The sequence below is a fragment of the Pollachius pollachius genome (assembly GCF_949987615.1).
Source record: "Pollachius pollachius genome assembly, chromosome: 12".
NCBI lineage: Eukaryota > Metazoa > Chordata > Actinopteri > Gadiformes > Gadidae > Pollachius > Pollachius pollachius.
Window position 1 is genome coordinate 16,196,076 of NC_136945.1, and position 26,743 is coordinate 16,222,818.

The 26,743-nt window shown below is 50.2% G+C and overlaps 1 protein-coding gene across 12 annotated transcripts; it reads right to left on the reverse strand.

Moving 5' to 3' along the window:
* wnk2 (WNK lysine deficient protein kinase 2) lies at positions 1–26,280 on the reverse strand. 12 transcript variants are annotated; one of them, XM_079748206.1, is made up of 30 exons: positions 24,648–26,280; positions 21,890–22,062; positions 21,108–21,328; positions 20,451–20,608; positions 20,048–20,136; positions 19,590–19,809; positions 18,391–18,661; positions 17,574–17,866; positions 16,546–17,433; positions 15,374–15,499; positions 14,911–14,943; positions 14,418–14,531; positions 13,808–13,870; positions 12,776–13,468; positions 12,504–12,553; positions 11,891–12,053; positions 11,293–11,409; positions 10,918–11,088; positions 10,628–10,670; positions 10,327–10,485; positions 8,902–9,779; positions 8,351–8,408; positions 7,925–7,989; positions 7,210–7,814; positions 6,733–6,959; positions 5,604–5,822; positions 5,066–5,164; positions 4,439–4,480; positions 3,671–3,987; positions 1–3,017 (listed from the first exon to the last, which is right to left on the reverse strand). In XM_079748206.1, exons 1-30 carry the CDS (start codon positions 25,323–25,325, stop codon positions 2,730–2,732), a joined length of 7,521 nt encoding a protein of 2,506 aa, XP_079604332.1. In that variant the 5' UTR covers positions 25,326–26,280; the 3' UTR covers positions 1–2,729. The 12 variants fall into 12 exon arrangements, 11 of the variants coding, with proteins under 11 accessions (XP_079604332.1, XP_079604334.1, XP_079604333.1 ...); XM_079748208.1 differs by having other exon boundaries at positions 10,327–10,473; positions 16,546–17,436; XM_079748207.1 differs by having other exon boundaries at positions 7,210–7,811; positions 16,546–17,436.
* Between the last annotated feature and the right edge of the window lie 463 nt (positions 26,281–26,743).

Below are 26,743 nucleotides of genomic sequence, written 5' to 3' on the forward strand. Positions count from 1 at the left end.
TCTGTCTTTTAAGTAGCCTATTTACAGCAAATGGGATACTGCAGGTCTGCACAGTGAATGAAAAGAGAGAATGCAATCAAACATAGAGCTGTAACGGCAAGCAATAGTCTTATTTAAGAAATGAAGAGCTGCATAGGTGACATGTTTGTGAAAAGCTACATATCTGTATTCACTTCATTTAAGATATTAAGCCAAAAGAGAGGAATACTTTTTCAAACAATCTAGCTGCATACTATGCAGGGGGATAAAATGCTGAAATACTTTGAATAGTTCAGCAGTAATCTTATTGGGCAAAAAGTGTCGTGCAGTAAACATACAGAGGTCAAAACCTGTTCGGCCATCTACTCAAATATCATGAATCACTGACCTGAAGAAAGGTCTGCCTCATTCACATAACACTCAGAAGTATATGCACGTGCTTCAGCTTCTGGGATTGTGATTCTATTCTCTGTGTACACTTGATGGTGGAAAATAACGAATTGCAAGTCATTCATTATGTTTTGGGCTAGTTTCATATTCGGTTTTGGAACCTCCAAATAAAGGCAGCCGTCTTGTATCTAATTAGCTATTCAAGCCACATTTGGGATTGAAATATCATATTCTTGCTCACCCATCGCACATTCTGGTCTTTCATATTGGTTTTAAGACAAAGCATCGATCCATTTTTCCAATTCTATAATTGAATAAAATCACAAAGGCAACAATGTAGATAAAGCTATTGGCGTTGTCAAGATGTAGCATGGTTATGGTTCAGGAGGAACTCCCACTTCACCCTTCACCCGTCCTCATTGGACAAACTAAGACCACTTCATCCTTCACCCGTCCTCATTGGACAAACTAAGACCACTTCACCCTTCACCCGTCCTCATTGGACAAACTAAGACCACTTCACCCTTCAACCGTCCTCATTGGACAAACTAAGACCACTTCATCCTTCAACCGTCCTCATTGGACAAACTAAGACCACTTCATCCTTCACCCCTCCTCATTGGACAAAACAAGACCAATTCACCCTTCACCCGTCCTCATTGGACAAACTAAGACCACTTCACCCTTCAACCGTCCTCATTGGACAAACTAAGACCACTTCATCCTTCACCCGTCCTCATTGGACAAACTAAGACCACTTCATCCTTCACCCGTCCTCATTGGACAAACTAAGACCACTTCATCCTTCAACCGTCCTCATTGGACAAACTAAGACCACTTCATCCTTCACCCGTCCTCATTGGACAAACTAAGACCACTTCATCCTTCACCCGTCCTCATTGGACAAACTAAGACCACTTCATCCTTCACCCGTCCTCATTGGACAAACTAAGACCACTTCACCCTTCAACCGTCCTCATTGGACAAAACAAGACCACTTCACCCTTCAACCGTCCTCATTGGACAAACTAAGACCACTTCACCCTTCAACCGTCCTCATTGGACAAACTAAGACCACTTCACCCTTCACCCGTCCTCATTGGACAAACTAAGACCACTTCACCCTTCAACCGTCCTCATTGGACAAACTAAGACCACTTCACCCTTCAACCGTCCTCATTGGACAAACTAAGACCACTCTGCCATGGCATCATTCACAAAACCCACCCCCAGTGCACTTTCAGAATAACAGTGGATAATGCAGGCTATGTGGCACTTGGTTAACATTACAGCTATATCCTAGAGGCTACCAATAAGGTGCCTGATATCAGTGAATAATATCAGTCCATAAGATATTATTCATATTACCAAAATTTGGGACATTTTAGGAAATGCTTTGTGGGGCAAATCATGATGTTGAATTCCACTTAAATTGAATCAAAGATACATTGTTAGTGTTACATTAAAGATACATTATTTTCAAGAGCCCATTCAAATCAGTTGTTTTTTTTCTATTCTATATTAAATTATCCAATTTTGTTCTCGGGAAAAACTGAAACTGTATTTCAAGGCACTCTCTCAGGAATGTTTCACCTGACGGCAAAGTTCAAGTTCTTTCAGTTGAGGACATTTCAAATGGTTGTTGTTGTTGTGCTGTGAGCGATAAAAGAATAAGAGCAGGAAGCTATCGCATCGGGCAGCGGAACGCAGCCAGTCATATACGTTGAAGAAGGGACCGGAAGGACAAGGCTTCACAGTGATGGTTTGGCGGTGACGGACCGTTTCACTAATGTTGCAATCGGAGAATGCCTTGGTGCCGTTGCAATCGTAATCTGCAACACCTATAGCAAGTGATGTATTAAGATATCTGATGCTAACTGTACAAACACACAGGCTATGTACACACCGTTTGGAAGTTTATATACATGTCCTCTTACAGACACATGGCTATCATGGGCACAAAACATAAACCGATTTTTAAATAGAAATCTCAAGTGCCGTACTTCAATTGGAAGTACGAACCAACCATGTAGTCTAGAGAAGCACATAACGGTTCTAAATGAGCATACGATAATTCATAAAACCTAAAACATTCTAATTATTTTACTTTTAGATATCCGACTACTAGCAATGGTTTTGCACGTGTGCAAAACATGAGGTATGTGTATGCTAAGTAGATCAAGTAGAACTCAAGACGTATGATAGGCTATGTACACTGGGGGGGGGGGGGGGGGGGGGCACTACGAACACACATGCTGGTTAAATGCCTACAGCATATACACTGCAGTTCGTCTAGCGCTCGATTTTTTTCTCTTCTTTTCTTTGTGTCGCGGTGGATGGAAGACGTGACGCAGCTAAGGTTACAGAGTCCTCGTTTTGGGGTCGGGGGCCTCGAAGGAAGGGTGCTGAGTGGCGGGGGAGGGCACCCCGGGGAAGGCGAACACCCCCGCGGGGAGGGGTGCCAGGGGGCTCGGCCACTGCGTCACACAGAGGGGCGAGGACAGGTCTAGGGGGTAGCCGGACCGGCGCCCCGCCGCGGCACCGGGCTGGCTGAGCGTGGCCGAGGAACGCCGCTCACCCATTGGCCAGGAATGGAGGAGCTGCTGCTGCCGCCCCCGAGCGGGATCTAAGGCCGTCCGCGGTGGAACCTGTGGAGACCGCAGAGCGCACGTTTACATCTAGGGCCTTTAGCTTTTATCCAAAGCCACTTACAATAAGTACATTTCTGATGAGTATGTGAAACAATATATCGCTGTCAGTTAGGGCTGCTCGATTATGAGAAAAAATCATAACCACAATTATTTTGGTCAATATTGAAATCACAATTATTCACACGATTACGAGTTTGAAAACATGATGTATTTATACAGCCTGTCTCTCTCAAAAACACTTTGTAACTGAGAACTTTGAAATTTCACCGCAAGAAAACACACAAAATGGTCCAAATGTAAACTAAAATAATGTACAGATATGTATCCAGCTGTTTCTATAAAACATTAAAAAAAACTTGATTATGTTAATTTTGTGATCGTTTGACGCTAAAATCCAAATCGAGATCGAAATTCGATCAATCGCCCGGCCCTACTCTCAGTACAATAAGGATGTTAACATAACCAAGTGCAAAGCACTCACAATCGCTAGGTCAACTTTACTGATCATCTGTTGTTTATAATGCGTGTTGTTTTATGTGTTCCATGAAAATGAAGATAAGTCTCCACTTTGTGTACAATAAAATGTCTGTCTGTCTGTCCGTCCAACATCATTCATGCGTGCTGATACAGATGGCCTGTTGAAGACATGCCTGTCTATCCAGGGTCTGGGTGTGGACCATGTGTGCAGAGCAGACGTGCTCCTGGGTGAGTCTGAGCGAGTTGCTGCGGGGTCTCTGGGTGACCACCAGGACCTCTTGGGCCCAGTTGTCCATCAGCAGCTGGAGCTCATCGCTCAGGCAGCCCTCGCTGATGCCCATCCAGTTCCCGCAGTAGCTGGCCTTCTTGTTGTTGCTGTTGTTGACCTGGGACTGGGCCGGGCCCACCACCGGCTGGTGGGGTGGGGGTGTTGAAGTGGCCGCCGGCTGGCCGGGCGGATGACATGAAGCCCCCGGCCCTGCGCCAGACCCTGGATTCACAGTCGACCCCACGCACACACAGGCACGCACGCACACACACACACGCACGCACGTATACGCACACGCACACACAAACACGCACGCACACACAAACACACACGCACGCACGCACTCACTCACACACACACACGCACGGACGCACGCACGCATACACAAACACACACAGGCATGCACGCACACACACGCACGCACGCACGCATACACACACACAGGCACGCACGCACGCACACACACACACACACACGCACGCATACACACACACACAAGCATGCACACATTCAAACACACCACGCACAAGCACACACACAGACACAAAAACACACAAGCACAGACAGGGGAAGACATACATGCATAAACACATAGGTGCAAACGTATTGATTAGTTTCCTCAGAATCATATTAGTGGGAATACATTTTTTAAGGAAAAGTAAGAATTACATACTGCCCCGTTCCTTGCCGAGACACAACCGTTTGAGTGTTGTCCCTGTTGGAGGAAAAACAGAGAGAACTTTAGACAACACAAGCTAACGTACAGCTGGTATTACAGGTAGTAGTTACATAAAAGGAGGGTGCAACGGCCAACAGAATTATTATAGTAAATAAATTGGTTAGACATGATCACTATGTTAACTATGGGAAGGTTAATTAATAGTCTTTATTTAGAATGAATAGGTGATTAAATGTTCATGCAGGAAGGAAGAAGAAGGAGAGAGGAGGATAGAGGTTCCTGTGAAGCAAATCACTTTGGAAGAAGTCAAGAAGCATGCCGTATACTTCATTATTAATGGTAATATTTATCTTAATTCTAAATGTGTTCCTGTACAGCTGAAACTTGACTCATCTCAACCTCAAATGGGGCTTATATAAACGTCCGGCGTGTGCAACGTCTCATAACAACCGTATTACTTTTAAATATTTTGGTAGGTGTGAAATGAAGGACGAATCAGCTGTACGAGAAACTACACATCCGATGCAACAAAATATATCCAGCTTGTTTGAAAGAAGAGAGATAGGGATTAGGAAGGGAAAGCCACGAGGAAAGCTAGGGGGAAACCAAAGAGATACAAACAGATGGACAGAGACACAGGCCCACTGAGAAATCTAGCTCTTGGCTTGCTACTCGATTTATGGGTCACTCTCTCAGATGGTGGAGGGTTATTAGACCAGCCTGGGAGTGAAGAGAAGAGGGGAGAGGGCACCAGTGTCAGAGGGTCATACGTTCACGACAGACAAAAAAATCATACTACGTAACATCCAATCAAAAGCCATTGCAGTGAATAAAGACGGCATCAACTCAACGCACAGTTCCTTCAACTCACTGACGCAGGTCTTCCTCTGCTGATCAGTATCGGTAACTGTGGTAATGTAGTAGCATTAGCTTACATACAAGTCAAATCTGCAAGGATACTGTCACGCTCGGCGTTGATGGTCTCGTTTGCCTTTAGGTTCTACACAATACAGCGCGACATGTAGCATTCAAATATAATTCACGGCTTGACCCCGTTAAACTACACACTTGGTCACTTCATCATTTGCTGCCGGCTTAACTTAACACAAAGAAGAACATGATTAATCTCCTTGCCACGTACACAGTGTCGTGCGATCACCTTGTCCGGGGGGGGGTTGTGTTGAGGTCATCTCACCATGAAGACCGGTGTAAATATTATCCGAGGACAGGGAGCCCTTCAGCGAGCACGGCTGCTGGGTTTGAACGGGCTCCGAAGGGGGGCTGGCCAGGTGGCCGGTGCCAGACTGAGTACGGCTGTGTGTGGGGAGAGAGACTTTGGCTGGAGACCCGTTCAAACTCACCGCCGGTTCACCTCCACCTGCAACGTACCGACGCACCCAGATAAACACACACACGTTTTCAGAGATGTCATTCAGGACATTGTTTTGTATGCATTCATGCAATGTGACACACGGCTGAACAGTGCACAAACACACACACACACCCACACACACACACACGTGGCAATCAGGGCCCGTGAAGTCAGCAACTTTATTGGCAGCGTTATCAAAATAGATATTCACAAAAAATAGATAGCAATATATTGGCAACACATCCACAGGATTTTCCTTATAGAAGGAGGGGATTCAAAGGAAGCAATGAAGTAGAAAGGAGTACGCCTTCATAAGGAGTGATTTTTCTTTTGAAACGTTTTTCTCTTGCCTCTCTTGCCCTTTTTTTCTTTCCCATGTAAGACTTGGAAGGTAATCTCTTCTTCATTGTATACTATTATTTTAATGAACACATCAAGTCTCCAAAGGGGTTGGACTTAAGACATTCTGGTGTTTCGTTTTCTTAACCACACTAAAGTAGACCCAACCAACAAGCTATAAAAGGTAAAATAACAAATCTTCAACAAACATCATCTTTATCACAGGGATGAAAAGTAAAGACTTGATTGTGCATGAAATAGTAAAACTATGGGAGAATTCTCTGGAGTCCCAAAGAGGCAAGAGCTTCTAGCCAACAGCTAGAGAAGAATTACACCTAGTATAAGAGATATACTAGGTTATAAGAGCTAAGAGATATCAGATGAGCTTGCTTGGGTCTAGCCTCTAAACAGGGAGATTGGTAAGCAGTGACTGAAATCCAACATAGAGAGCAGGCAAGAGCCATAGGGTTTTTATGTGTACACACACACACACACACACACACACACACAAACACACACACACACGCAAACACACACACACTGAAATTGATACAGTATATTCTTAGCAGATACTTACTGGCTTTATTACTGTCGCTCATTTTAGTCGTAACGTTTTTAAACTGCTGCACCAGGGGGCTGAGGAGTTTTCCAGCTTTGAGTTTGTGCTTACTGGACCTCCTCCTGCGGCCAGTGGGGGGCGCTGTGTGTGAATGGCCGGGCGGAGGGTTCTTGCCAAGGCGGTGATACAGCAGTTCTACCTCTCCCCTCTGATTGGCCTGCAGCTCAGAGATCTCCTTCAGATGTCTGTGAGGGCGGAGGCACAAATAGAAAATCATGCAGTATGCTAAAAAACTATGATAAAGGCAAGGAATACTACAAGGAATACTACCAAACGGACGAATGTCAGCAGAGCGAGGTCGGGTGGTTTATTTATACAGCACCCCTGAACAAAGCAGGAGCCTTACATAATCAGAGGGCTGGGTGCTTTACATACGGTACGCACGAGTGGCGTTCTACAAGAGACCCACGCTGAGGTCGACCGCGAGGCACTCACTTCTCCCGCAGCCTCTGCAGTTCTCTCTTCATGTCCGACTCCTCCATCTCCGAGTCGTTGTCGCTGCTGCCGTAGGCGGAGCCCGGGTGGCCCGTGCGGCGGCTCGGCGAATCGGAGCTCTGCACGCTGCTGCTGCGACCCGGGCGGCGCAGGAAGGCCACCGCCCTCTTCATGAGGTCGCTCCCCCGGCGCTCGGAGCGCGCGTGGCGGGACGGCGTGGCGTAGGCCAGCTTCACCGGGCTGCTCTCGGCGCCCGAGTCCGAGGACAGGAAGCGGGCGTGCGCCGTGGCGTCCTGGGGCCCGGCGGCGGCGGGGGAGGTGAGGGAGTGCGGGATGGCGGGCCGCTTGGCCAGGGGAGGGGGCGTGTCCAGGTAGAAGTCGGGCGGGGCCGAGTAGCGGCTGCTGCAGGTCCTCTGCGTCAGGTCGTCCTCCGTGCTCACCACGGAGAAGCGGCCGATCCGGGTGGCGGAGGCGGCGGCCGCGCCGCCGACGTCCGCGAGCTCCGCCCCGCCGCCAGGGTGCGGCGGGGAGGCGGCCGTGCTCCAGCTCCTCAGCTTGACGTCCCGTCTGGGGACCACCTCGGGAGCCACGGGGATCATCTGCTGCTGGAGGGACAGACGGACGGGACGGAGAGGGGAACGTCAGAGGGAGGGCGGGGACCCGACAACAAAGCTCTGTGTCGGACACCGTTGTTGTTGTTCCCGTCCCGCCGTACCTTGAAGCGGCCTCTGGTTCCGCAGCAGGAGGCGGAGTGAGGGACGTGTCTCCGGGAGAGGGGAGCTGCAGGAGGGGGGGGGCGGTTTCAACAACACTGAAGGCTCAGTTATGGTTCCACGTCGACGCAACGCAATGGCCGCGCAGATACTGCGACGCAGTCGTGAAGCTGTTTTAGTTCTGCGTCTGTTTTTTTTTGCAAGCTGACCAATCACAGCCCATGCTCACAATTTTCCGGAGGCGCAAGGAGGGTCCCCGAGGACGTAATGGGTCCTTAACCCCCTTGCGTTGCGTCGACGTGGAACCATATAACTAAGCCTTCATCAGGGCAGGGATGCGGGTTTGAACGGTTAAGAAAACATTCATCACAGGGATGTGATTGGTCTGTTAAATGTGTGTGAGGTGGACGAGCGGACGCCGTACGTACCACAGACTGCCGAGTCACTCAGGGTGCTCAGACTGTCCATCCTCTCTGGGATCTGAGGCTGGGGGGGGTCAGACAGAGGAACGATTAAGCCAGGGTAATAAACAACTGTTACCGCTGACAACAGGGAGGACATGGAGGACATCAAACAATGACTAAGCAGTGATGTGGAAAATAGTGTGATGAAGTATCAGACAGCATCTGGTTTATGGTTTAACCTTAAGCTTGAATCTCGGCGATTCTAATGTTTTGACGGTGGGACCTTCCATTGGGGAGATGGGTTGCCAGATGTGGCACCCCATGCCAATAACACGATACTAATGTTAAACTGTCGTTTTAAAGAGACACTGTGCCTTCCCTAAAGTAATCTTTGAAAAACCCTGATAAGCCAATTGATCCTTTTCAAACCATGCAGAAGTCTTAACAAATGAGGTATCATTATGCAATATACACAAAAAAAAAATAGGAATGGACCATCAGCCAACGATCAGTCTGACCAATGAGATTCGACTATGGATGAACGGCATCCCAACCGCGGCCCGACTACGCTTTACCAGCTGTTCCCCGGCGCGGTACCGCCCTTCTCCCATGGGCCCCGGGGTCCCGCCGGCACTGTCCGGCCCGGGGGGCGACTGGACGTACTCCGTCCCCGAGCCAGGGGTCTCGGCGGCGGTCCCCGACGGGTACATGGGCGCGTACTCCTGGTACAGCAGGTTCCTCAGCTTCTCGTCCAGCGTCTTGATGGTGCTGTCCACGAAGCCGCCGCCGCCGCCGCCGCCGCCGCCGCGGACCGTCCGCCCCTCCCCGTCCGACTCGCCGGGCCCCACCGCGGGCAGCTGGGTCGGCCCCGGGCTCTGGGGGAGGGAGGAGCCTTTGGCCCCCGCCACGCTGGAGAAGGGCTGGTGGAGCACCACGGGCGGCTGCTGCTGCGGAGCAGGAGGGGGAGGAGGAGGGGCAGCAGAGCGCTCCATCTTGGAGGAGGAGGAGGAGGAGGAGGCGTAGGAGAGGGGGGGCAGGGCGGCCTCCTGCGGGGCCGGCGGGGGCTCCGACCCCCTCACGTCCAGGGACAGGGGCATGACCAGCGGGCAGCAGGGCACCTCGTCCACCATGGAGGCCGTGCACGCCATCTCCGTCACCTGCTGGGCGGCGTGCTGCCCCGGGGAACCGGGGGCCGGCGGCGGCGGGGGCGGCGCCTGGGCCTCGTCCAGGGGGGCCAGGGAGGCCAGACCCCCGGGGGGCTGGGGGAGCTGCATGGGAGGCTCCTCCGGCTGGAGCGGGGGCGGCGCCGAGATGGGAGGAGACAGGGCGGCCAGGAGGAGGGGGTCCGTGTTGGACATGATGGGGGGGCTGCAGAAGGCGTAGCCGTCGTAGATGAAGCCCCCGCTGCCCCCGGACATGGTGGAGGAGGAGCCGTGCCGATGGCCGCCCTCGTCTGGGTGGACGAAAGGATGGCCAGCGTCAAGGATCGAAAACATAACGGAAACACAGGAATAGGAAACGTCAGCTCCCGTAAAGATACAAGTGGTTCTAAAGTCCCCAGTGTGAACGCCACTGCAGACGAGCGTGCTGCCGTATGAATCGTAGCTGTCACTGCGCTCTGTCTGTTGTTGAGGAGACACACCAAAAGAGAAGTTGCCTTTTTTACTTTGTTTACTCCCCTGGCGTTTACGCGGCCAGCGAGGTATGAAAAGTGAATTTTATGTTTAATAATTAATGTGAAAGCATAACTGACTGAGTTAATTGCACGTTTTGTATATTTTGTTCAAATGCTATTCTCTGTGAGATTATTCGTGTTTCTTTAACACATGTGATTTCTATGTTTTTATTTAGCTCTCACGGCATGTGTGGTGGCATCGTACAAGACATGAAACAGCTAATAAATGCCCATAAAAGAAGAACGCCTTGTGTCTGTGATTGGTTAACCGGAGGGAGCCACATGAGCACCGAGCTGTTTTCCCATTGGAGGGGATCAAGGTCACCTCTGGCGGTGGGGGGCCCTGGGGGGCCCCCGTCGGCCGGCTGGGTGGCGGCTGAGCTCCCGGGGGTGGTGGTGGTGGCCTCGGAGGGGGTCTCCTGGCTGGATGTGGGGGTCTCCTCCACAGGGCAGATTATAAACCAGCGTTTTCCTGTATGGAGAACTGGGCAGTCAGAGAAGACCAGGGGCGTGTGTTTATCAGGACAGGTCTGGGTGGAAGATCGCCCGCAGGAAGGCAGCCGGCCAACATGCAGTGAGTACAACAGGTCCGATGACACGGAGGAAAAGTACAATCTGAGAATTACCATTCTGCTGATAGACCGGCTGTGACACCCCAGGAGGCTGATTCTGCAATAGGAAGACGTAATTGCTGTGTAAGAGACACATTTCAGTCAAACAACACAATTTAATGTCTCTCTCTTTCTCTGTCTGAGTCACTCTCTTTCTCTGTCTGAGTCACTCTCTTTCTGTTTCTCTGTCTTTGTCTCTGTCTGTGTTGTGTCTCTCTCGCTCTCTCTTTCTCTCTCTCGCTCTCTCTCTTTCTCTCTCTCTCACTCTCTCTCTCTCTCTCTCTCTCTCTCTCTCTCTCTCTCACCTCACTCATTAGCCCTTCAATCTGGCCTGGTTGGGGACTTCCGACTAATGTGGAGACGGTTTCTCCTTCCACACCGTCCTCATTCAGCATGTCCTCAGCCTTGTCCACAATGTCCTTCAGCTGGTCAATAAAGATCTCCTTCTCTACGTGTAAGATGAAGCCATTTTCTACCTGAGAAGAAAAGCGTACACAAATAGATAAAAAAAAGGGAAAAGTAAGAATGCCGCTACAAGAAAAATACAATCTTCTGAATCATTTTTTTTTTAAATTAATGTAATCATTACAGCTCTAGTATTAAATCTATGCTTCATCCTGCACACATAAGGCTAGATCGGGGCTCAAACCACCGCAGGTCAAAGGTTGTATCTACTTAACCATATATGTGGCGATTTCCTCTGGAGCGTCGCCGTCCAGATCGAACTTGAACGTCACCATTTTGTGGTTGTGCGTTTCCAGCTGGCACTCCACCATTTTGTCCCCCTTGTTCACCACCTACAGGCAGGGAGGAGACCCACTGTCACATGACAACAGGAAACATCAGGGGTGTAGTGGGCGGGGGATGCGGGGGCAAGGCGTCCGCCTACTTTTTTCAGCCTGTTCCAAAATATATAAATTTAAAAATATATATATATATATAGACAATTTTTGTCGTGACTGCAGGCCAAGCCTGCCTGTAAACTGGTGCTAGTGTGGCGATGTTAGAAGCTTTAGTTATTTTGGATTTGCTCCATAAGTGTGTTGAGTGTTTGGTTAGACCTGCCGGTAGGCCTATTACAATCACTAGCTACATTTTCCGTATTCGGCAAGTAACAAACCTCAATCTTCTTCTGAGTTTGTGCGCGAGTGCGCGTGCACGCGGGATTCCTTTTTGATGACGTCATACATAGTCCCCCCACTAAAAAAATCCCCCCTACACCACCGGGATACACATCGGGCCTCGGTCATGCGTCGCAAGGCCGCTAGGCGGACTCACGTTCAGCATGCTGAGCTTGGGTTTGCTGATCTTCTCCTGACGGGAGCGTGTGCGGGACGACTTGCGGTGGTGCTTCCGGTGCTTTCCGTCCGTCCGCCCGCCGGCGGCCAGACCCTCACAGCCGTCGCTGGTCTCCTTACCCGACGCCACGTCGGAGTGGGTGCTAGGAGCACACACACGTTAACGCAGCAACGTTTATATCTGCTGCGGCTCGGCTGTTAAAGGGGACATATTATACCGCCAGGTGTGAGAGTGATTAGCCGTTACAAGCCGTTTTGAAGATCGGCCTCTTCTGACATCACAAGTGGGCCTGTCCACCTAGATGTATGACGGATAGAAGAGCAACGTTTGCTACGGTCCACTGGGTAGGCTGGTAGGCTGACCCATCCACCACACATCTAGGTGGACACGCCCACTTGTGATGTCAGAAGAGGCAGATTTTCAAAACTGCTTGTAAAGGCTAATCACACTCATACCTGGTGGTAGAATACGTCCCCTTTAACACACAACGTTTATATCTGCTGCGGCTTGGCTGTTGAGTGAGATATAAAGAGCAGTTTGAGTGTGTGTGTGTGTGTGTGTGTGCGTGTGTGTGAACGATTGGGCCACACACCTTTCATAAGCATAATTGGGTAAAAGTATTGGCTTCTCTGGAAGCACTTCCTAAGGATAGAAAAGGGTGAGGTACAATAAACAATAATACACAGCATCTCACTTTAGCGTGCAATAAACTGGAATACGATGTATAGGGGAACCTAATCGCATTTGCAACATGGTGCTTTTAATAGTTAACCGCAATGAAAAACAGAACAGACGAGTTGTATAAATGTGAACATACAGTCGTCTAACGCGGGGAGAGACCCAGATTAAGAGCTGTATCTTTACCTCCGCAGCCGGCTCTGTTTGTTGCGCTGCAGACGCTGATGCAGAGTCTAAATTTTGCTGAGTTGCAACCAGGGCCGCATGAGGAGCCTGGGGAATAGTCTGCATGGCAGCCGACTGGAGAGCTGGACGAGGTCCTGGTGCTGGGGCAGCTTGTTCAACAGCGAGCTGAACAGACACTGGCTGTTCCCCCGGACCCGCGGCTACGGAGATCAGACCCGGGGCCAGGGAGGAAGGCTGACCCGAAGCACAATATGCGCTAGGGCTTTGGGTTGTGACCTCCAGAGGATCTAAGATTGAAGTTAACGCAGACAACATGGGGCGGCCGCCGTTGGTCTGCGGGTGGGTAAGAGGTAGAGCCGAGGCGGCGGACGGCCCCGATGCAAGGCCTCGAACCGGGACAGAGGCGGGCGGTGGGGCCTGATGGTGGGGCAGGGCCGTACCTTGGCCCGGCCCTGGAGCTTGCGCTAAGGCAGGGGCTGGAGGTGCCACCTGAGCCGAGGTGGGCTGGCTCGGGGCCTGGGCAGGAAGGCTCAAGGAGGACACTGCAGATAGGTCCAGACCGGCTGCCGCAGCAGCAGCTTCTGCCTGCACACCGCCTCCCCAGGCTGGGGTCTCCATAGCCAGGGCTGGGGGCTGGCTCTGAGCCAGGCCGGGAACATGTCCGCGGCCCTCCTGGGTAGGACCCGCTTGCACCTGGAAAAACAGCCATTGTTTAGATATCTTTATGAGCCAAGCCAGGCGGTGATAACCTCTAGTGCTGCGTTCAAGGGGATTTCAACCAAATCGCAATTTGAAGGATGGGAGTTGGATTGAACTCAGGCGAAGCCGGCAAATGGGGACAATAACGGTGGAAAGCATCTCCATCCAAAAGTTAAAGTATTTGCACGTAAAAAACGTGTCGCATACCGAGAAAATAGACAAATAATGAGAGGAAAAACCATCGCCAGGTCCTGGATAAGCATATGCCCGAATCTATCAGATTCTACAGGTCTTAACCCCTTTGCGATGGTGGTACCTGAGTGACATATTCACCTTGACAGGCGGCTCTGCCCATTCCTGCTCAGGGTTGGGGGCGGGGTAAAGGGTGGGTTGCACCTGGGAGAGAGGCAGGGTATGGGTGAGATGGAAGGGGCAGAAGTTGGGCTGGGAGATGGAGGGGTACCCATGATCCCCCCCGGGGGGGCCCGAGGGGGGCGTCGGCGCGGGGAGACGCGGAGGGGGCCCCCACCCGGACACAGACACGGGGGTCAGCGGCGTGCCGAGCGCTGGCGTGTCCGGCAGGGCGGCGTTGAGGATGAGGGGCAGGGAGGGGGGCGGGGCCCTGGGTGGGTAGTGGGAGGTGCTAGGAGGCAGGAGGGGGGTGACGGGGAGCATGTAGGCAGATGAAAGAGGAGTCGGGGGGCAGGAAGGGGGCTCGTAGCCCAGCGTGGGAGTGTTAGGGTATGGTGAGGGAAACTGAGAAAGAAAAGGGGAAAACGATATATAATATAAAGAACATAAAGTAAGAAAGCAACATTTTTAAGAAGACATTCAGACCCTTTGGTCGGTCTCTAGCTAATCGTAAGGCCGGCTTGCGGCCCATTGATTATCCCTAATCACAGTATTTATCTAAATAACAGGCTCAAGTGACACAATAACACACCTGTGGGTTCAGAAGAAGAGGAGGAAGAGTGGGATCAGCGTTGGAGAAGGGTAGGGAGAAACTTGTCGTCATGTCAGGAGGACTGAGGTGAGATATTGCCCGACCAGCAGATGACTGGATAGACAGGAGATATAAAACATGGACAGCAGAGTGACAAATAATTAAAGACACTCAACAGGCAAGATATGTAATCCTTATGCAATACGTAATATGCCTATGTTTTATGTATTTGATGCATTACGAAACCGCTTCGGTATCAGGTCATGACTCTGGTAAAGTCTCAGAAACAAGGGTTTCAGCTGTTTCCTTAACCAGAACTAACATAGGAATGTTTTCCAACAAAATATCAAAATGTCAGCTCTGGATGATGCTCTCTACAATTCATGAGCAGGTCAACGGAGGAGCGTGTGTGTTTGTGTGGCTCTGTGGGGCCAGCCTCAGGCCCCGTCTGTTGCCCCATCCCCCGCCTGCGGCCCCCGGGTGCTGATTCTACCTGGGGAAGGATACCAGTTGTTTGGACATGATACTAAGTAAAGTACAAACAAATGAGGGGGGGAGGAAACACAAAAGACAACATTAACGACATCACAACCAATTCATCTCTGCTGTAGTGAACCATAAACGCACACAAACACACAACGTTTCCATCACTGCCACATACTCAACGCACACAAACACACAGCATATCTTCCACTAGCACCACATACAAAACAATCAATTATTGCTCTGCCACGACCATCGCATACAATTTAACATAGAAATCCCAAAAATACACACAATCACACACACCTGCACAGACAAATACTGATTCATTCACAAACCAACAAATTAACTAAGCTAAAATGCTGGTATTTATGAAACCATATGAAGGCGGAGCAACGATGCAGCCTTATAATATTGGAATCTATCCATCCATCTATCTATCTCATGCCAAAGTAAACTAGGCAGACTCCTACCTGCTCGTGGCCGGGCTGGGCAGCGAGTGGCGGTGGAGCCGTGGCGTCTGCAGGCAGGTAGCTTTGTGCTGCGGGTCTACTCTGGTATACTGAGGGGCACGGTGTCGCTGGAGCACAAACGGCCGTCTGTCAGGGACACAGAGGAGCCAGGCTCTGGGCTTCATTCATATACAAGAAGAAAGGAGGACCGCTGGAGAAATACTCCATTTAAACACACTTCTCAAAGCGACGTCTACTTGTGCAAATCAGTTTGACACAAAACAGGATACAAGGCCTATCTCCAGCCCTTCAGTGGTGTCAGGCCAAGAATCTGAGCCGTCTCCCCCCAGTAGTTCTGGGGCAGCGGGGCACTGGCACCTTACCAATCACCATCAGAGAGCAGTACTTATTAAATCATGTGGGAAGAAATAGCGAAGGGAAAGTCTGACCCGTAAACACGTTAAGGCAGAAAGAAGGAAAGTTCTGCTGAAGAGTTACACCGTTTATCTTTTGAACCTAACACTATTTGATTGTATGCTAGCTCCGTGAATGACTTATGTATTGATGTTTACAATTGAAATGTCTGTGGCGCGTGGTATTTACAACTCCTGCTCAGGGACTCAAGAATTTGCTCATAGCTATTTCTAGTGCAATAAATACGTGTTCACCTTCCTAGTGAAATAAACAAATGCAACATTTATAAATAAAGAAAAGGAGCAATACTGTTACACTACATTCAGCAGCACATTCAGAAAGCCAAAGCAGAAGGACCCAATGCCAAAGGGCTCAGCATTTCAAGACAGACAGACCTGTCAACGTGGAAAGTGATTCGGTATTTGCAATTAGAGGCGCCACGCCACGCACGGATGATTGACACCATTAGATTGTTAGTCTGCGCCTGCCGCTAATTGCCCTTTTCAATTTCCACACCACTTCACAATGTTATACACTTGTTGATACCATGACGCCCACACACACCATCAAAACGAACCACCTTCATCTGCGGGGTAAACAGTGGGGAAGTGCATGCTCGGTTAGACAAGGAGTACAGCAGGTGTTAAGCAGGTGTTGAGCAAAGCAGGTCAAGAATCATGGAAGTATACGGAGCTTCCCCTGGCCCCAGTCTGCCGCATTAGGCTGTGGACTGGAGGTACACGGCGACACACACCCTCCGCCCGCGTCGCTACGCTTACCGTGGGACCCGCTCTGCCCTGGCTGCCGCGCGGGGACAGCTGGCCCCTCTCCCACGCCTGACCCTGGTCATACCTCTCAGCCTGCCGGGACGGGCTGCCGTCCACCTCACGGCTGCGAGCGGGGCGGTGCGCGGCACCCGTTTCCAGGGGACTCATTGAACAGGTTCGGCCGCGTCTCACGATGTTCTGAAGACATTGATGAAGGAGACCCAGCCCTCCGTCGCCGTTAACACCCGCATGGCTGAGCTCTATCCGAGAACCGGACGTGCCGCGCGAGGGCGAATGGTCCGGGGATCCTGCCAGGCTACCGGGCAGACGTCCAGAGGTTGTGGTCGACGTGAGCGTGGGCGACGCGGACGAGTCGGCGGCTGGGTTTTGGCAGAGAGAGCCGGAGAGCTGGTGCACGACGTGGCCCTCGTCCTCCGCCTCGTCCTCCTGGAGGAGGGACACGCGGGCCTTGCAGCGGTCGGGGGAATTTGACCCGCGCTGGGAGCCGAGATGCAACCCAGAGGGACATCTCGAGGGCATCAGGCCCGGGACAGCATCGCACTCGGGGAGGATTGCAGAGTCATGACGGCAGCCGGGGCGGTGGTGGTGGCAGTGGGGGTGGGGAGGGGGCGTATGAGAGGAAGGCGACGTGGAACCGGGAGATTCACAGATAGCTTCTGAGCTGAGGCTACTAGCGTGTACTGTGTCCGTCTGGGCTTCTACACTCCCTGCGTGACCCCGACCCCTTCTTGGACAGGGGTCGCGGTGGGGAGGATGCTGCATAGGGAGAGACATCGTCCGACATCGGAAGACCAATGAGGCACTTCCACGCGTTAGGCACGGAGTGCTTTCATTGTGGGGGGGATCCCCCTGGCATTTATAGGACTCACTGGAATGGAGCTGCTAATGTGCAGTCCGGCAAAAGAAAATGAACATGCTGTTATCGTACGAAGTCGACGACAGAAAACCAAGATAAAAGGGTTTATACCCCCACGGCTGACACTTTGAGTACACAGAAGACTGAGAGCGGAGGTACTCACTGTTGGGGACTGGTAGGGCCCCGGGGCTCCGAGGAGTGCAGACGGTGGGTAGGCTACTTGGAGGGGTTGGGTGTTCTGCTGGTAGGCTGCCTGCTGCTGCTGCGTGGAGGCCTGTGCGTAGCTGTCGAGCGGGGGCTGTGGTTTAGGCGTTGGTAGGGCCTCTTGGGGCATGTGATCAGGCAGGGACGGGGGGCTGTACAGCATCTGGACGGCGGGCTCCGGCAGCGACGGGTAGGCGGCGGCCCTCTGCTGACTGTCATCAGGTTGCACGGTGGAGCTCACAGCGCTGTCGGCTGGAACGGTAAGCAGAAAACAGTTGACATTAACACGGACACACACACACACACACACACACACACACACACAGCGGGGAGCAGAGGAGAGGATGAGGAAGGAATGGGAATAAGCGTTTTACTGATTGTTATTCAGATCAACTTCGGGATGATGACTCATAGGTCCAATGCTTTGTCTCCTTCGCCGGCAGTTCACTTCTGTCTCCACACACAGAATAACACGACGACGATCAGTCATTTTGTCTCCACTTCCCAGCCCGCAGCGCTAACCAACCATTAAACAGGTCCTTAATTATCATGTATCCATCACAAAAACGCTTTCAACGGCCTAATCAGCTTATGGTGATTAGCAACTGAGCCTGGAATGCGGGTCTCTGTGTGTGTGTGTGTGTGTGTGTGTGTGCGCGCGCGTGTGTGTGTGTGTGTGTGTGTGTGCGCGCGTGTGTGTGCGCGTGTGCGTGTGCGTGTGTGTGTGCGTGTGTGCGTGTGTGAGTGCGTGTGTGTGACACGACGGCTTCTCTCACATGTGATGGACGGCGCGTCCGGCACCACGTAGCAGACGGCGACCGGTGGCTCCTCCTCCTGGTCGCCGTCCGCCGGCCCCCCAACCCCGGGCCGCACGGGGGGCGCGCCCGGCACCCGCAGGACGTCCGCCGCCTGCCGCTTCTTAGCGGGCGGCTCGCCCTCGCCGGGCGCCACGGTCCGCTCGCGTCTCCATTTGATCAACGCCACGCGGTCCCGGATGGACTTGGCCACGATCTTGGCGTCGCTCTCCAGGAAGAAACCCGACTCCACCTGCAGGACGGACGCCGGGTTTAAAGGGGACAGATCATAACACCAGGTGTGAGAGTGATCAGGCGGAACACGCCGTTCTGCCTCTTCTGACGTCACAAGCGGGCGTGTCCACCGTCCTAGATGTGTGCTGGGCAGATCAGTCTACCAGCGGTGGACTGTAGCAAACGTTGCTAATCTATCCGTCATACATCTAGGTCACTTGTGATGTCAGAAGAGGCCGATTTTAAAAGCGGCTTGTAACGGCTATTCCAACTCACACCTTTTGGTATAATGTGTCACCTTCAATTTACTTTGATATATCGGAGAAAGTAAATTAAGAACTCTGATGTATTGCCGTTATGGTTACCGACTGATAACAATACTCTGAATGAAATATGGATTGCCCATCAGTTTCCCAATCTAGAACATGGATGTACACATCCATGTTCTATGCTTATCAAAATGTTTAAGGCTACTAATCAATCCACTCAATTTACTTGAGCTGATCTTGTTTCAATCAATGGAGGACATGGCTCAATCCCCTTAGAGTGGGCCTGTCCACATAATTGAGTCCCAAGGGTTAAAGGGTGGAATTATGATTATCTTGCCATCAATAATCTCCCTTTCTGGGAAGAATCTTCTAAACCTATTCTGACGGCCACGCTGTTTCCCCTCCCTAAGGGTACGTCACTCGAGTTACCAGGATGCGATTGGTCAAAAAAACAGAGGGGGGGATGTTTTGTTTTATCACGAAAAAATAGGCAATCAACAGGCCTAATTCTTTTTGAAGTTAATGGTAGGCCCTATTAGCCTACATTTTGAACAGTTGAACATTCATCTTTAATGCAAACTAAAAGACATGAAACATTTAATTTTCCAAAAAATAAATAAAAAAACAGAGAGGATCCCGCCCATCCCCAAATCGCACCCTGCGAGCCATTGTGTTTACCATCTCCTGAGCGACCCCGTCCGGGACCTCCTTCTCGAGGTCGTAGCTGAACTCGATGACGCCGGTGTCCTTGTACTTCCCCTTTAACTTCTTGGGGTCCTCCACCCACAGCTTGAGGGCGATGGCCGACTTCTTCCCGTCATCCTCCTCCGCCAGCTCCACCCTCACGCCGGTGTCCTCAGCGAAGAAGGCGTGGTTCAGGAGATCCTTGATGGAGTATCTGTGGCGAACAAATGCACACGCAAGAGTTCAAGGTCAACGCTTAATGAGGTGCAACCGAGAGAAACGCAAACAGTAGAAAATGACACCAAAATACTGGCGTGACACAGTCTTGAGACTGCAGAGGAAATCACTTGTGTTTAGGACGGCCACAATTCAAATGAGAGGGGACACTCACACACACATCACCCCCCCAAACCGACATTCAAATGACATTCAAAAATGTCCGGATCACTCACCTCTCCTCCCATCGATGACAAATGCATTCGCCAATTATTTCCTTGATCTCCGGGTCGCTGACTTTACAGTAGCTGGCGGGTTTCACTCCCTGAAGTGACACAGAACACGACAAAAAACACGTGTTTGTGATCCATCATGTCAGGTCACGAGTTAGCAGGTCAGCATGTAACCTGGCTCTTGTTTGAGGTGTCAGATATCCTTTTGAGTACAGACTCCAAACAAAGGCCGGCCGTTGCAGCGCACACACCTACAAACTCACAAAAGGGAAAAAAACAACTACGGGAACCACAACAGCAGACTGATGACTTAAGTTGAGCTCAGTGTGTTTAAAATCCACAACAAACCAACCGTCAGTCAAAAACAATAAGACAGACTGAGTGACAGTAGACCTTGTGTACTCACGCTGGTGACTTTGCGGTAGATCTGCGCAGCGTTCTGGCACTCAGAGTAGGGGTACTCGGAGGTGGCCATCTCCAGCATGCACATCCCAAAGGCGTAGACGTCCACGGCCTCGTCGTAGTGTTCCTCATACATCTCAGGGGCCATGAACTCTGGGGTACCTGGGGAGCAGAGGGTGATCAATGAGGCTGACTGTTGTAAGGAGATGATTCACCGCCTTTTCTGAACGCTTGATTGATGCGTTATTGGATTCCTGTTCTTGTGCAACATTCTTAAGATTTGTATTTTTCTTTGGTCTATAAGTGGGTGATAATCTTAAAATGTTACTGTTCCTGTTTTATACGCAATCTGTCCATTATGTTTGAATCCATTTAAACATATGTATTATTCTCATTTTAAACGATTCAGTTATTGTTATACATATAGATATTTTTTTCTCAAGCATTACTCTTAAACAAGAGATACACGCAAAACATCGAAATGTAAAAACATGCCAGGAACCTGCAGAGCACACATGTAACTAGCAAAATCGATCTCTTCCATGGCGGAAAACAGACCCTGCTCAGGTTTCAACTCAAAGTCATCAAATATTCAGCACGTGTATAAGCCAGCTGAGCTCCACTACTGATACTACTACTACTACTACTACGGGGTACTAACCAATGACACTCTTAGCGAAAGAGGCCCTCTTAAGTGTGGCCAGGCCCAGGTCCCCTATCTTGACGGATCCCGTGGGGCCCGTGATGAAGATGTTGTCACACTTGAGGTCCCTGTGGATGATGGGAGGTGTCCGGGTGTGCAGGAAATGGAGGCCCTTCAGGATCTGTCTGCACCAGCTCCTTAGCACTTTGGGCTTCATCACCTTGAAGCGCTTCAGATACCTGGGAGAAGATGCATCGAAATAAAGTTTGGTGTGTTAAGACGCTATGGTGGTTTATCAGAGAGAGGGGGGCTAGAGAGAGGGAGAGAGACAGATAAAGAGGGAGGAAGACAGAGAAAGAGGAAGAGGGAGAGAAAGAGAGATAGAGAGAGAGAGAGAGAGAGAGAGGGAGAGGCAAAGACAGAGAGAGGGAGAGAGAGAGACAGAGAAAGAGGAAGAGGGAGAGCGAGAGAGAGAGAGAGTGAGAGAGAGAGAGAGAGAGACAGAGAGAGAGAGTGATGGAGAGAGCGAGAGAGACAGAGAGTAAGAGGGGAAGGGAGAGAGGGAGAAAGACAGAGAAAGAGGGAGGGACAGACAGAGACAGAGAGGGAGAAACAAAGACAAAGAGAGAGGCTGAGGTACAGATAGAAAGAGCGAGGGAGAAACAAAGACAGAGAGTGAGGCTGACAGAGAAATGGACAGTGAGAGATGGAGAGAGATCAAAGCCGTAAAAGGTATTGTTTGCGAGATCGAAGGGGCTTTACAGGCTCTTATTTAGTTATTTAGTGTCTTTAATTCTTACGTTTTAAGTGTCCCTGAGGTCATGAGCTCCGTCACCAGGACGATGCACTTCTTCCCTTTCACCGGGGACTCCCAGAAGTCGTAAAAGCGAACGATGTTGGGATGCTGCAGTGCTTTCAACATCTCCGCCTCCTCTTTGAACCGCTGCCTCTCCACCTTCGAGAGCTTTCGTTCCTGAGACATTAAGAAGACAGGAGAAGGGGGATACAGTAATTCACTGAGCAGCTCTATTCACTCCATTTCCCCTCATATCGCTTCTCAGACATTTCTCAAGTCACACGATTTGTCGTATAACTCTGTTGATACTTTATTTACCCTATAGGGGACGGGAACGCTGTAGGACAGAAAATGGTTATGGTGAATAAACTCTTTCCTGTTTTAAGGCTAAAGGAGGAAATAATAGCTGCGATGAGTGAGGAGAAGCCTTAGAAAGTGTGACGTGTGAACTTAGTGGGCTGAGCTCTGTCAGAGATCTGACCATACTGTGTTGATAGTAAACACTGGCCAGGCCCTAAAGCTGGCCCTAACGTAGGGGACCGAACCGTATACTCCTCCTATTACAACCGTGTACTGAAAATATTCAACTGCAAAGCCTTTTCTGTGGTGCAGGAAAGGTGTATAGCTATGGAAAATATTTTTTAAATGAAAGACATGACCCAAGTGTGTATCCTAACCATAATTTCAAGTTCCACACACTTCTGCTACTACGAAGGAACACCTTTGTAGATTAACACAGCTATTGTTGGTTGTATTACATTATACATTATAATAGTATGTATATTATTAGTTTGTATAATGTTCAAACTAATAGTATGTATATTATTAGTTTGTATAATATGTGAAAAAAAAGGGAAACAATTCAATATTTACAGTAAATTGTGTTTCTGGATTATTAGATTTGCATGGAAAGCGTAATCCTAGTAAACAGCATCAATCGGTTAGATAAATGTATCACAGCCTGATCAATATCGGGGCCCAGCCTTAACCGAACTGTCGTATAAATAGAAAACCGCTGACACCAAAGATCCTCCACATTGCTGTTTCTCTTTACTCAGCAGGGCTGATACGGCCATCATCGTGTGACCCTAAAGACGGCCATAAAACCCAGCACACTGGCCCCGTCTTCACCAAGCCTATGCGGGGAACCATGAGTGTGCATATATTTTCTTAAGATGTCAGTAATAAGCATGCAAATCCTCTTCTTCTGCAGCTCCTCGCATTGATCATTGCAGAAGGACGTAGCATCATATTTCATATCCTCGCTAGGGCTGCAGCTAACGCTACAACTACTCTGCATCGCATGTGTCTGCTCCACAGAAAAAAAAAACTTAAAAACAAATAAGACAATGGATGTTGCAAAATCACAACATGTAACCCTGCTGTAGGTGCTCCGGGGATACACGTAGGGCAGAGGATGTTTGTTCAGAGGGCTGTGAGAGAGCCGGTGGTAGAACAGGGTTTCAAAGACAAATAAAGAGATGACACGGGGTGGACTGCTATCTGATCTGCTTCTCTAAGCAGGGTGCGGCCATAACAGGATCCCACAAGCAACACATAATAACGTGTTTGTGTTTACACATCATAAAAGGAAGGGAAGGGGGGAGTTTGGTGGATGAGATTTGTCTGGCGTTAGCGATTAGGATCCAGCGCTCTGGTGTATAGGACCTCTTTAAACCCCCGTCCAACAGAAGCTTGGGCTTAGCCGCTGTCCTCGTGTGACCTGCCCTCTCCCACACCTTTCAGTTTGGCTCCCACGATCGGCGTAGATGCAGATTGTTGCGTCAGCAGCAGCCCTGCCCTCCCCAGACACATCTCTGCACCTTCGTAAGGACCCCCCCGCGGGATTGGCCTCGTATTTAGTCGTACAATTAGCCCATCACAGTTTCTAAGTAGTATATGGATCTGTGCTGTAGAGATTTACCATCAGGCCAATTACCCCTGAGTCATGCTGGGGTCGAGCCCCACCGCGGTGGAGCGCTACCTGAGGATGAGTCGGATAATTAAGCGACCTGGGTGGTCATCTGTCGAGGACTCAACAACATTATGAGGATTCGATTTTATGAGGATCTTTTAAACTGCATCTTCTTCTTTATTTATGTGACCAATAATGGCTGCCATGCTTTTTGCTTTGTCTCATACTCACACACACACACACACACACACAACACACACACACACACACACACACACACACACACACACACACACACACACACACACACACACACACACTAACATACTCAATGCATCTTTGCCACAGGAAATGAAATACAGTACAAGTATTGTAGTAGTAGTAGTAACATGTAGTACAAGTGCGAACCATTTACATTTTATGTTCTGTTGTTTGTTTAGTTAAAGGTAACTGTATGATAAATACGATATGAGCTGTTCAAACCACTGCCAAACTTATAATAAATAGCAAAGTCTTCCTTATGAGCATTATTTGCCCAAATGCGACAATTGCTGTTTCTTTTTATTCAGTTTGGATACATTGGATCTGCGGTTGGAGGGTTGCACGTTGCATGCTCCCAACCTTCAACTTTACCACCCAGACACATTTAATTCATATAAGTGATGTCTTTCTCTTTGACTGCTGTGACAGCTCATGTTGGTTATAATAGCCTGTATTAGTATCATTGTGTGTGTGCGTGCGTGCGTGTGTGTGTTTGTGTGTGAAGCCAAGTGTGTAGACCATGTTGCTTTTGAGTTAAGAATTAGGGCCTAGTGAGTCGGTGACATGAAGAACAATGACCACCCACCTGCAGCTCACACCACGCCACCTCGACCCACGTGTCAGTGTCAAGGCCCTTGTAGACCGTTTTGAAAGACCCTCTCCCAAGTTCAATGTCGAACTTGAGGAAACGCCCTCCGGGTGAGGTTGACACTGCTTTCATGCCGGCTTCCTCCTCGTTTTCGTCACTTCCTGCGGTGACATCCGACGGCACGTCTCCCTTGTTGTCTCCGTTGGAGACGTTGTCCTCGTCCGTGTTCACGCTGTCCGTGGCGCTCAGGCTGAGCTTCACCAGTGCGTCCACCGCCAAGACCTCTGTCTCAGCCCGGTCTTCTTGGGTGGCCCTGAGGGTCTCAACCACCGTCCTGTTGCTACGAGTTCGATCCACGATGGTTCGCAGCTGGAAGCTGAGAACCGGGCTGCTGTGGAGACTCTCCGTCTGCTCGGGCTGCGGGTCCTCCGTCTCGGAGAACCACAGGCTCCGGCGAATGAACCGCTGCCGGACCATCCCTCGATAGTCCGCGGCGGGGTATGCCGTGGGGTCGCTGGACCCCCGCATCGCCTCGTTCTGTAGGTTAACGTTGTAGTCGGTCGCCCCATTCTCGTATATATGCCCGATGGCATTTGCATTTTCGTCCGATTCCAAATTTGGGACCGAGGAAAATGTGGATCCCAACGGCGCGTCCGAATCGTCCGCCGACTCCATCCGTATAGTGAAACCTCAAACGCTTAGCGGAAACATCAAGCCTCACAGCCTCTTTCCAGTCATAGGAGAGAATAAGCTCACCTTATGCTTGGCTCATAGCGCCTGCATCACCTGCCGGGGGATGACGCAGCCTTCTCACATGTGACAAAGACTCAACCTGGATGTGATATCTTGAGTCTTCGGGAGAACTTCTCAAATGTGAACCGAATGTCCAACTTGGGATGAAGGGCGCATCGCTCCGTGCTCCTCTGTAGCCCCTCTCACCCGCCGATCACCCGTGCCACAGTAGCACGTATAGCCCGTAGTTTAGTCCGGTGCCATTGTGGTTTGAACGGTATAGGCTACCTTCATTAAATCATGTGTTTCGTTCCTCTTAACGCTTTAGTCCCCGTGTTGATGGCGTCTAGGAAAATTTTATGAAAGACCCCCGAAGGGTAGCGAGGCGAGGTGGGTGTGCGCGCGTGAGTCCAGGACTCTCAGCGGTCTCTTTGAAGACACGGTCACGCGACATGAGCCCAGTGCGCAGCTGTCATCCTCTGGACGCAAAGGTGCGATTCACAATGCTGGTTAATAATAAAATAACTAGTTTGGTAGGCTAGTTCCCAGGAGACAAAACAAATCAGAATTTGTCGTTAATGAAGTGACCTGAAAACACCCTGTATTAAACCAGAACTAATACTTTTGTATTCTAAGCGTTGTCTTGGGAGCGGGGAAAAAGGCGCTTATCCGATTAAATGCCCACTGCGGCAGCGTGCCTCCGGCGTTGGAATATGATGTGCGTAGCAGCGCGTCGCCCATACACAGACCTCGCCAAGATATAGTCCGTGTCTTCCAGAACCTTTCACCCCGCGACCATGTATCGACACGCTGATACTTGTTCTACCTTCGACGCAGAGCCAAACGCCCCTAGCAACAACACGCACCCAATGCCTGCCCCACGTTCCGCGGCTGCACCATCAGCCTCCTCGGACTCGGCTTGTTGTGGGCCTCATCACCGTCGCCTCGTCCGCCCCATATCGTGACGCAGCACATTTCCAACGGGAAAGCACCGCGCTCATCCCTGCTGTATTATGGATGAGAGCCCACGTGCTCTTGGGAGAACACGACCATATCTGATCATTAAAGGCCCCTGTGTCTTTATTAATGAAGACTATATATAATATTGGTGAAATATTGCTTCTGAAATATTATCCAAGTTAGGCCTCGGCCTTTTTAACTTTCAATAGGTAATTTTAGGTGTGAATATTTTATGATGCGATATTTAAATGTTTTAACCTTGAACAAGTGAACCACAATGAAGTGGGCTGCCTGCACGTAGGCAACTTGTGTTGCATAATTTACCGTAAGCCCGAAGATACTTTAACAGTTCAAGTTATGGGCTGAATCATATGGTTGGTGTTACTTTTAAATAATTAGAA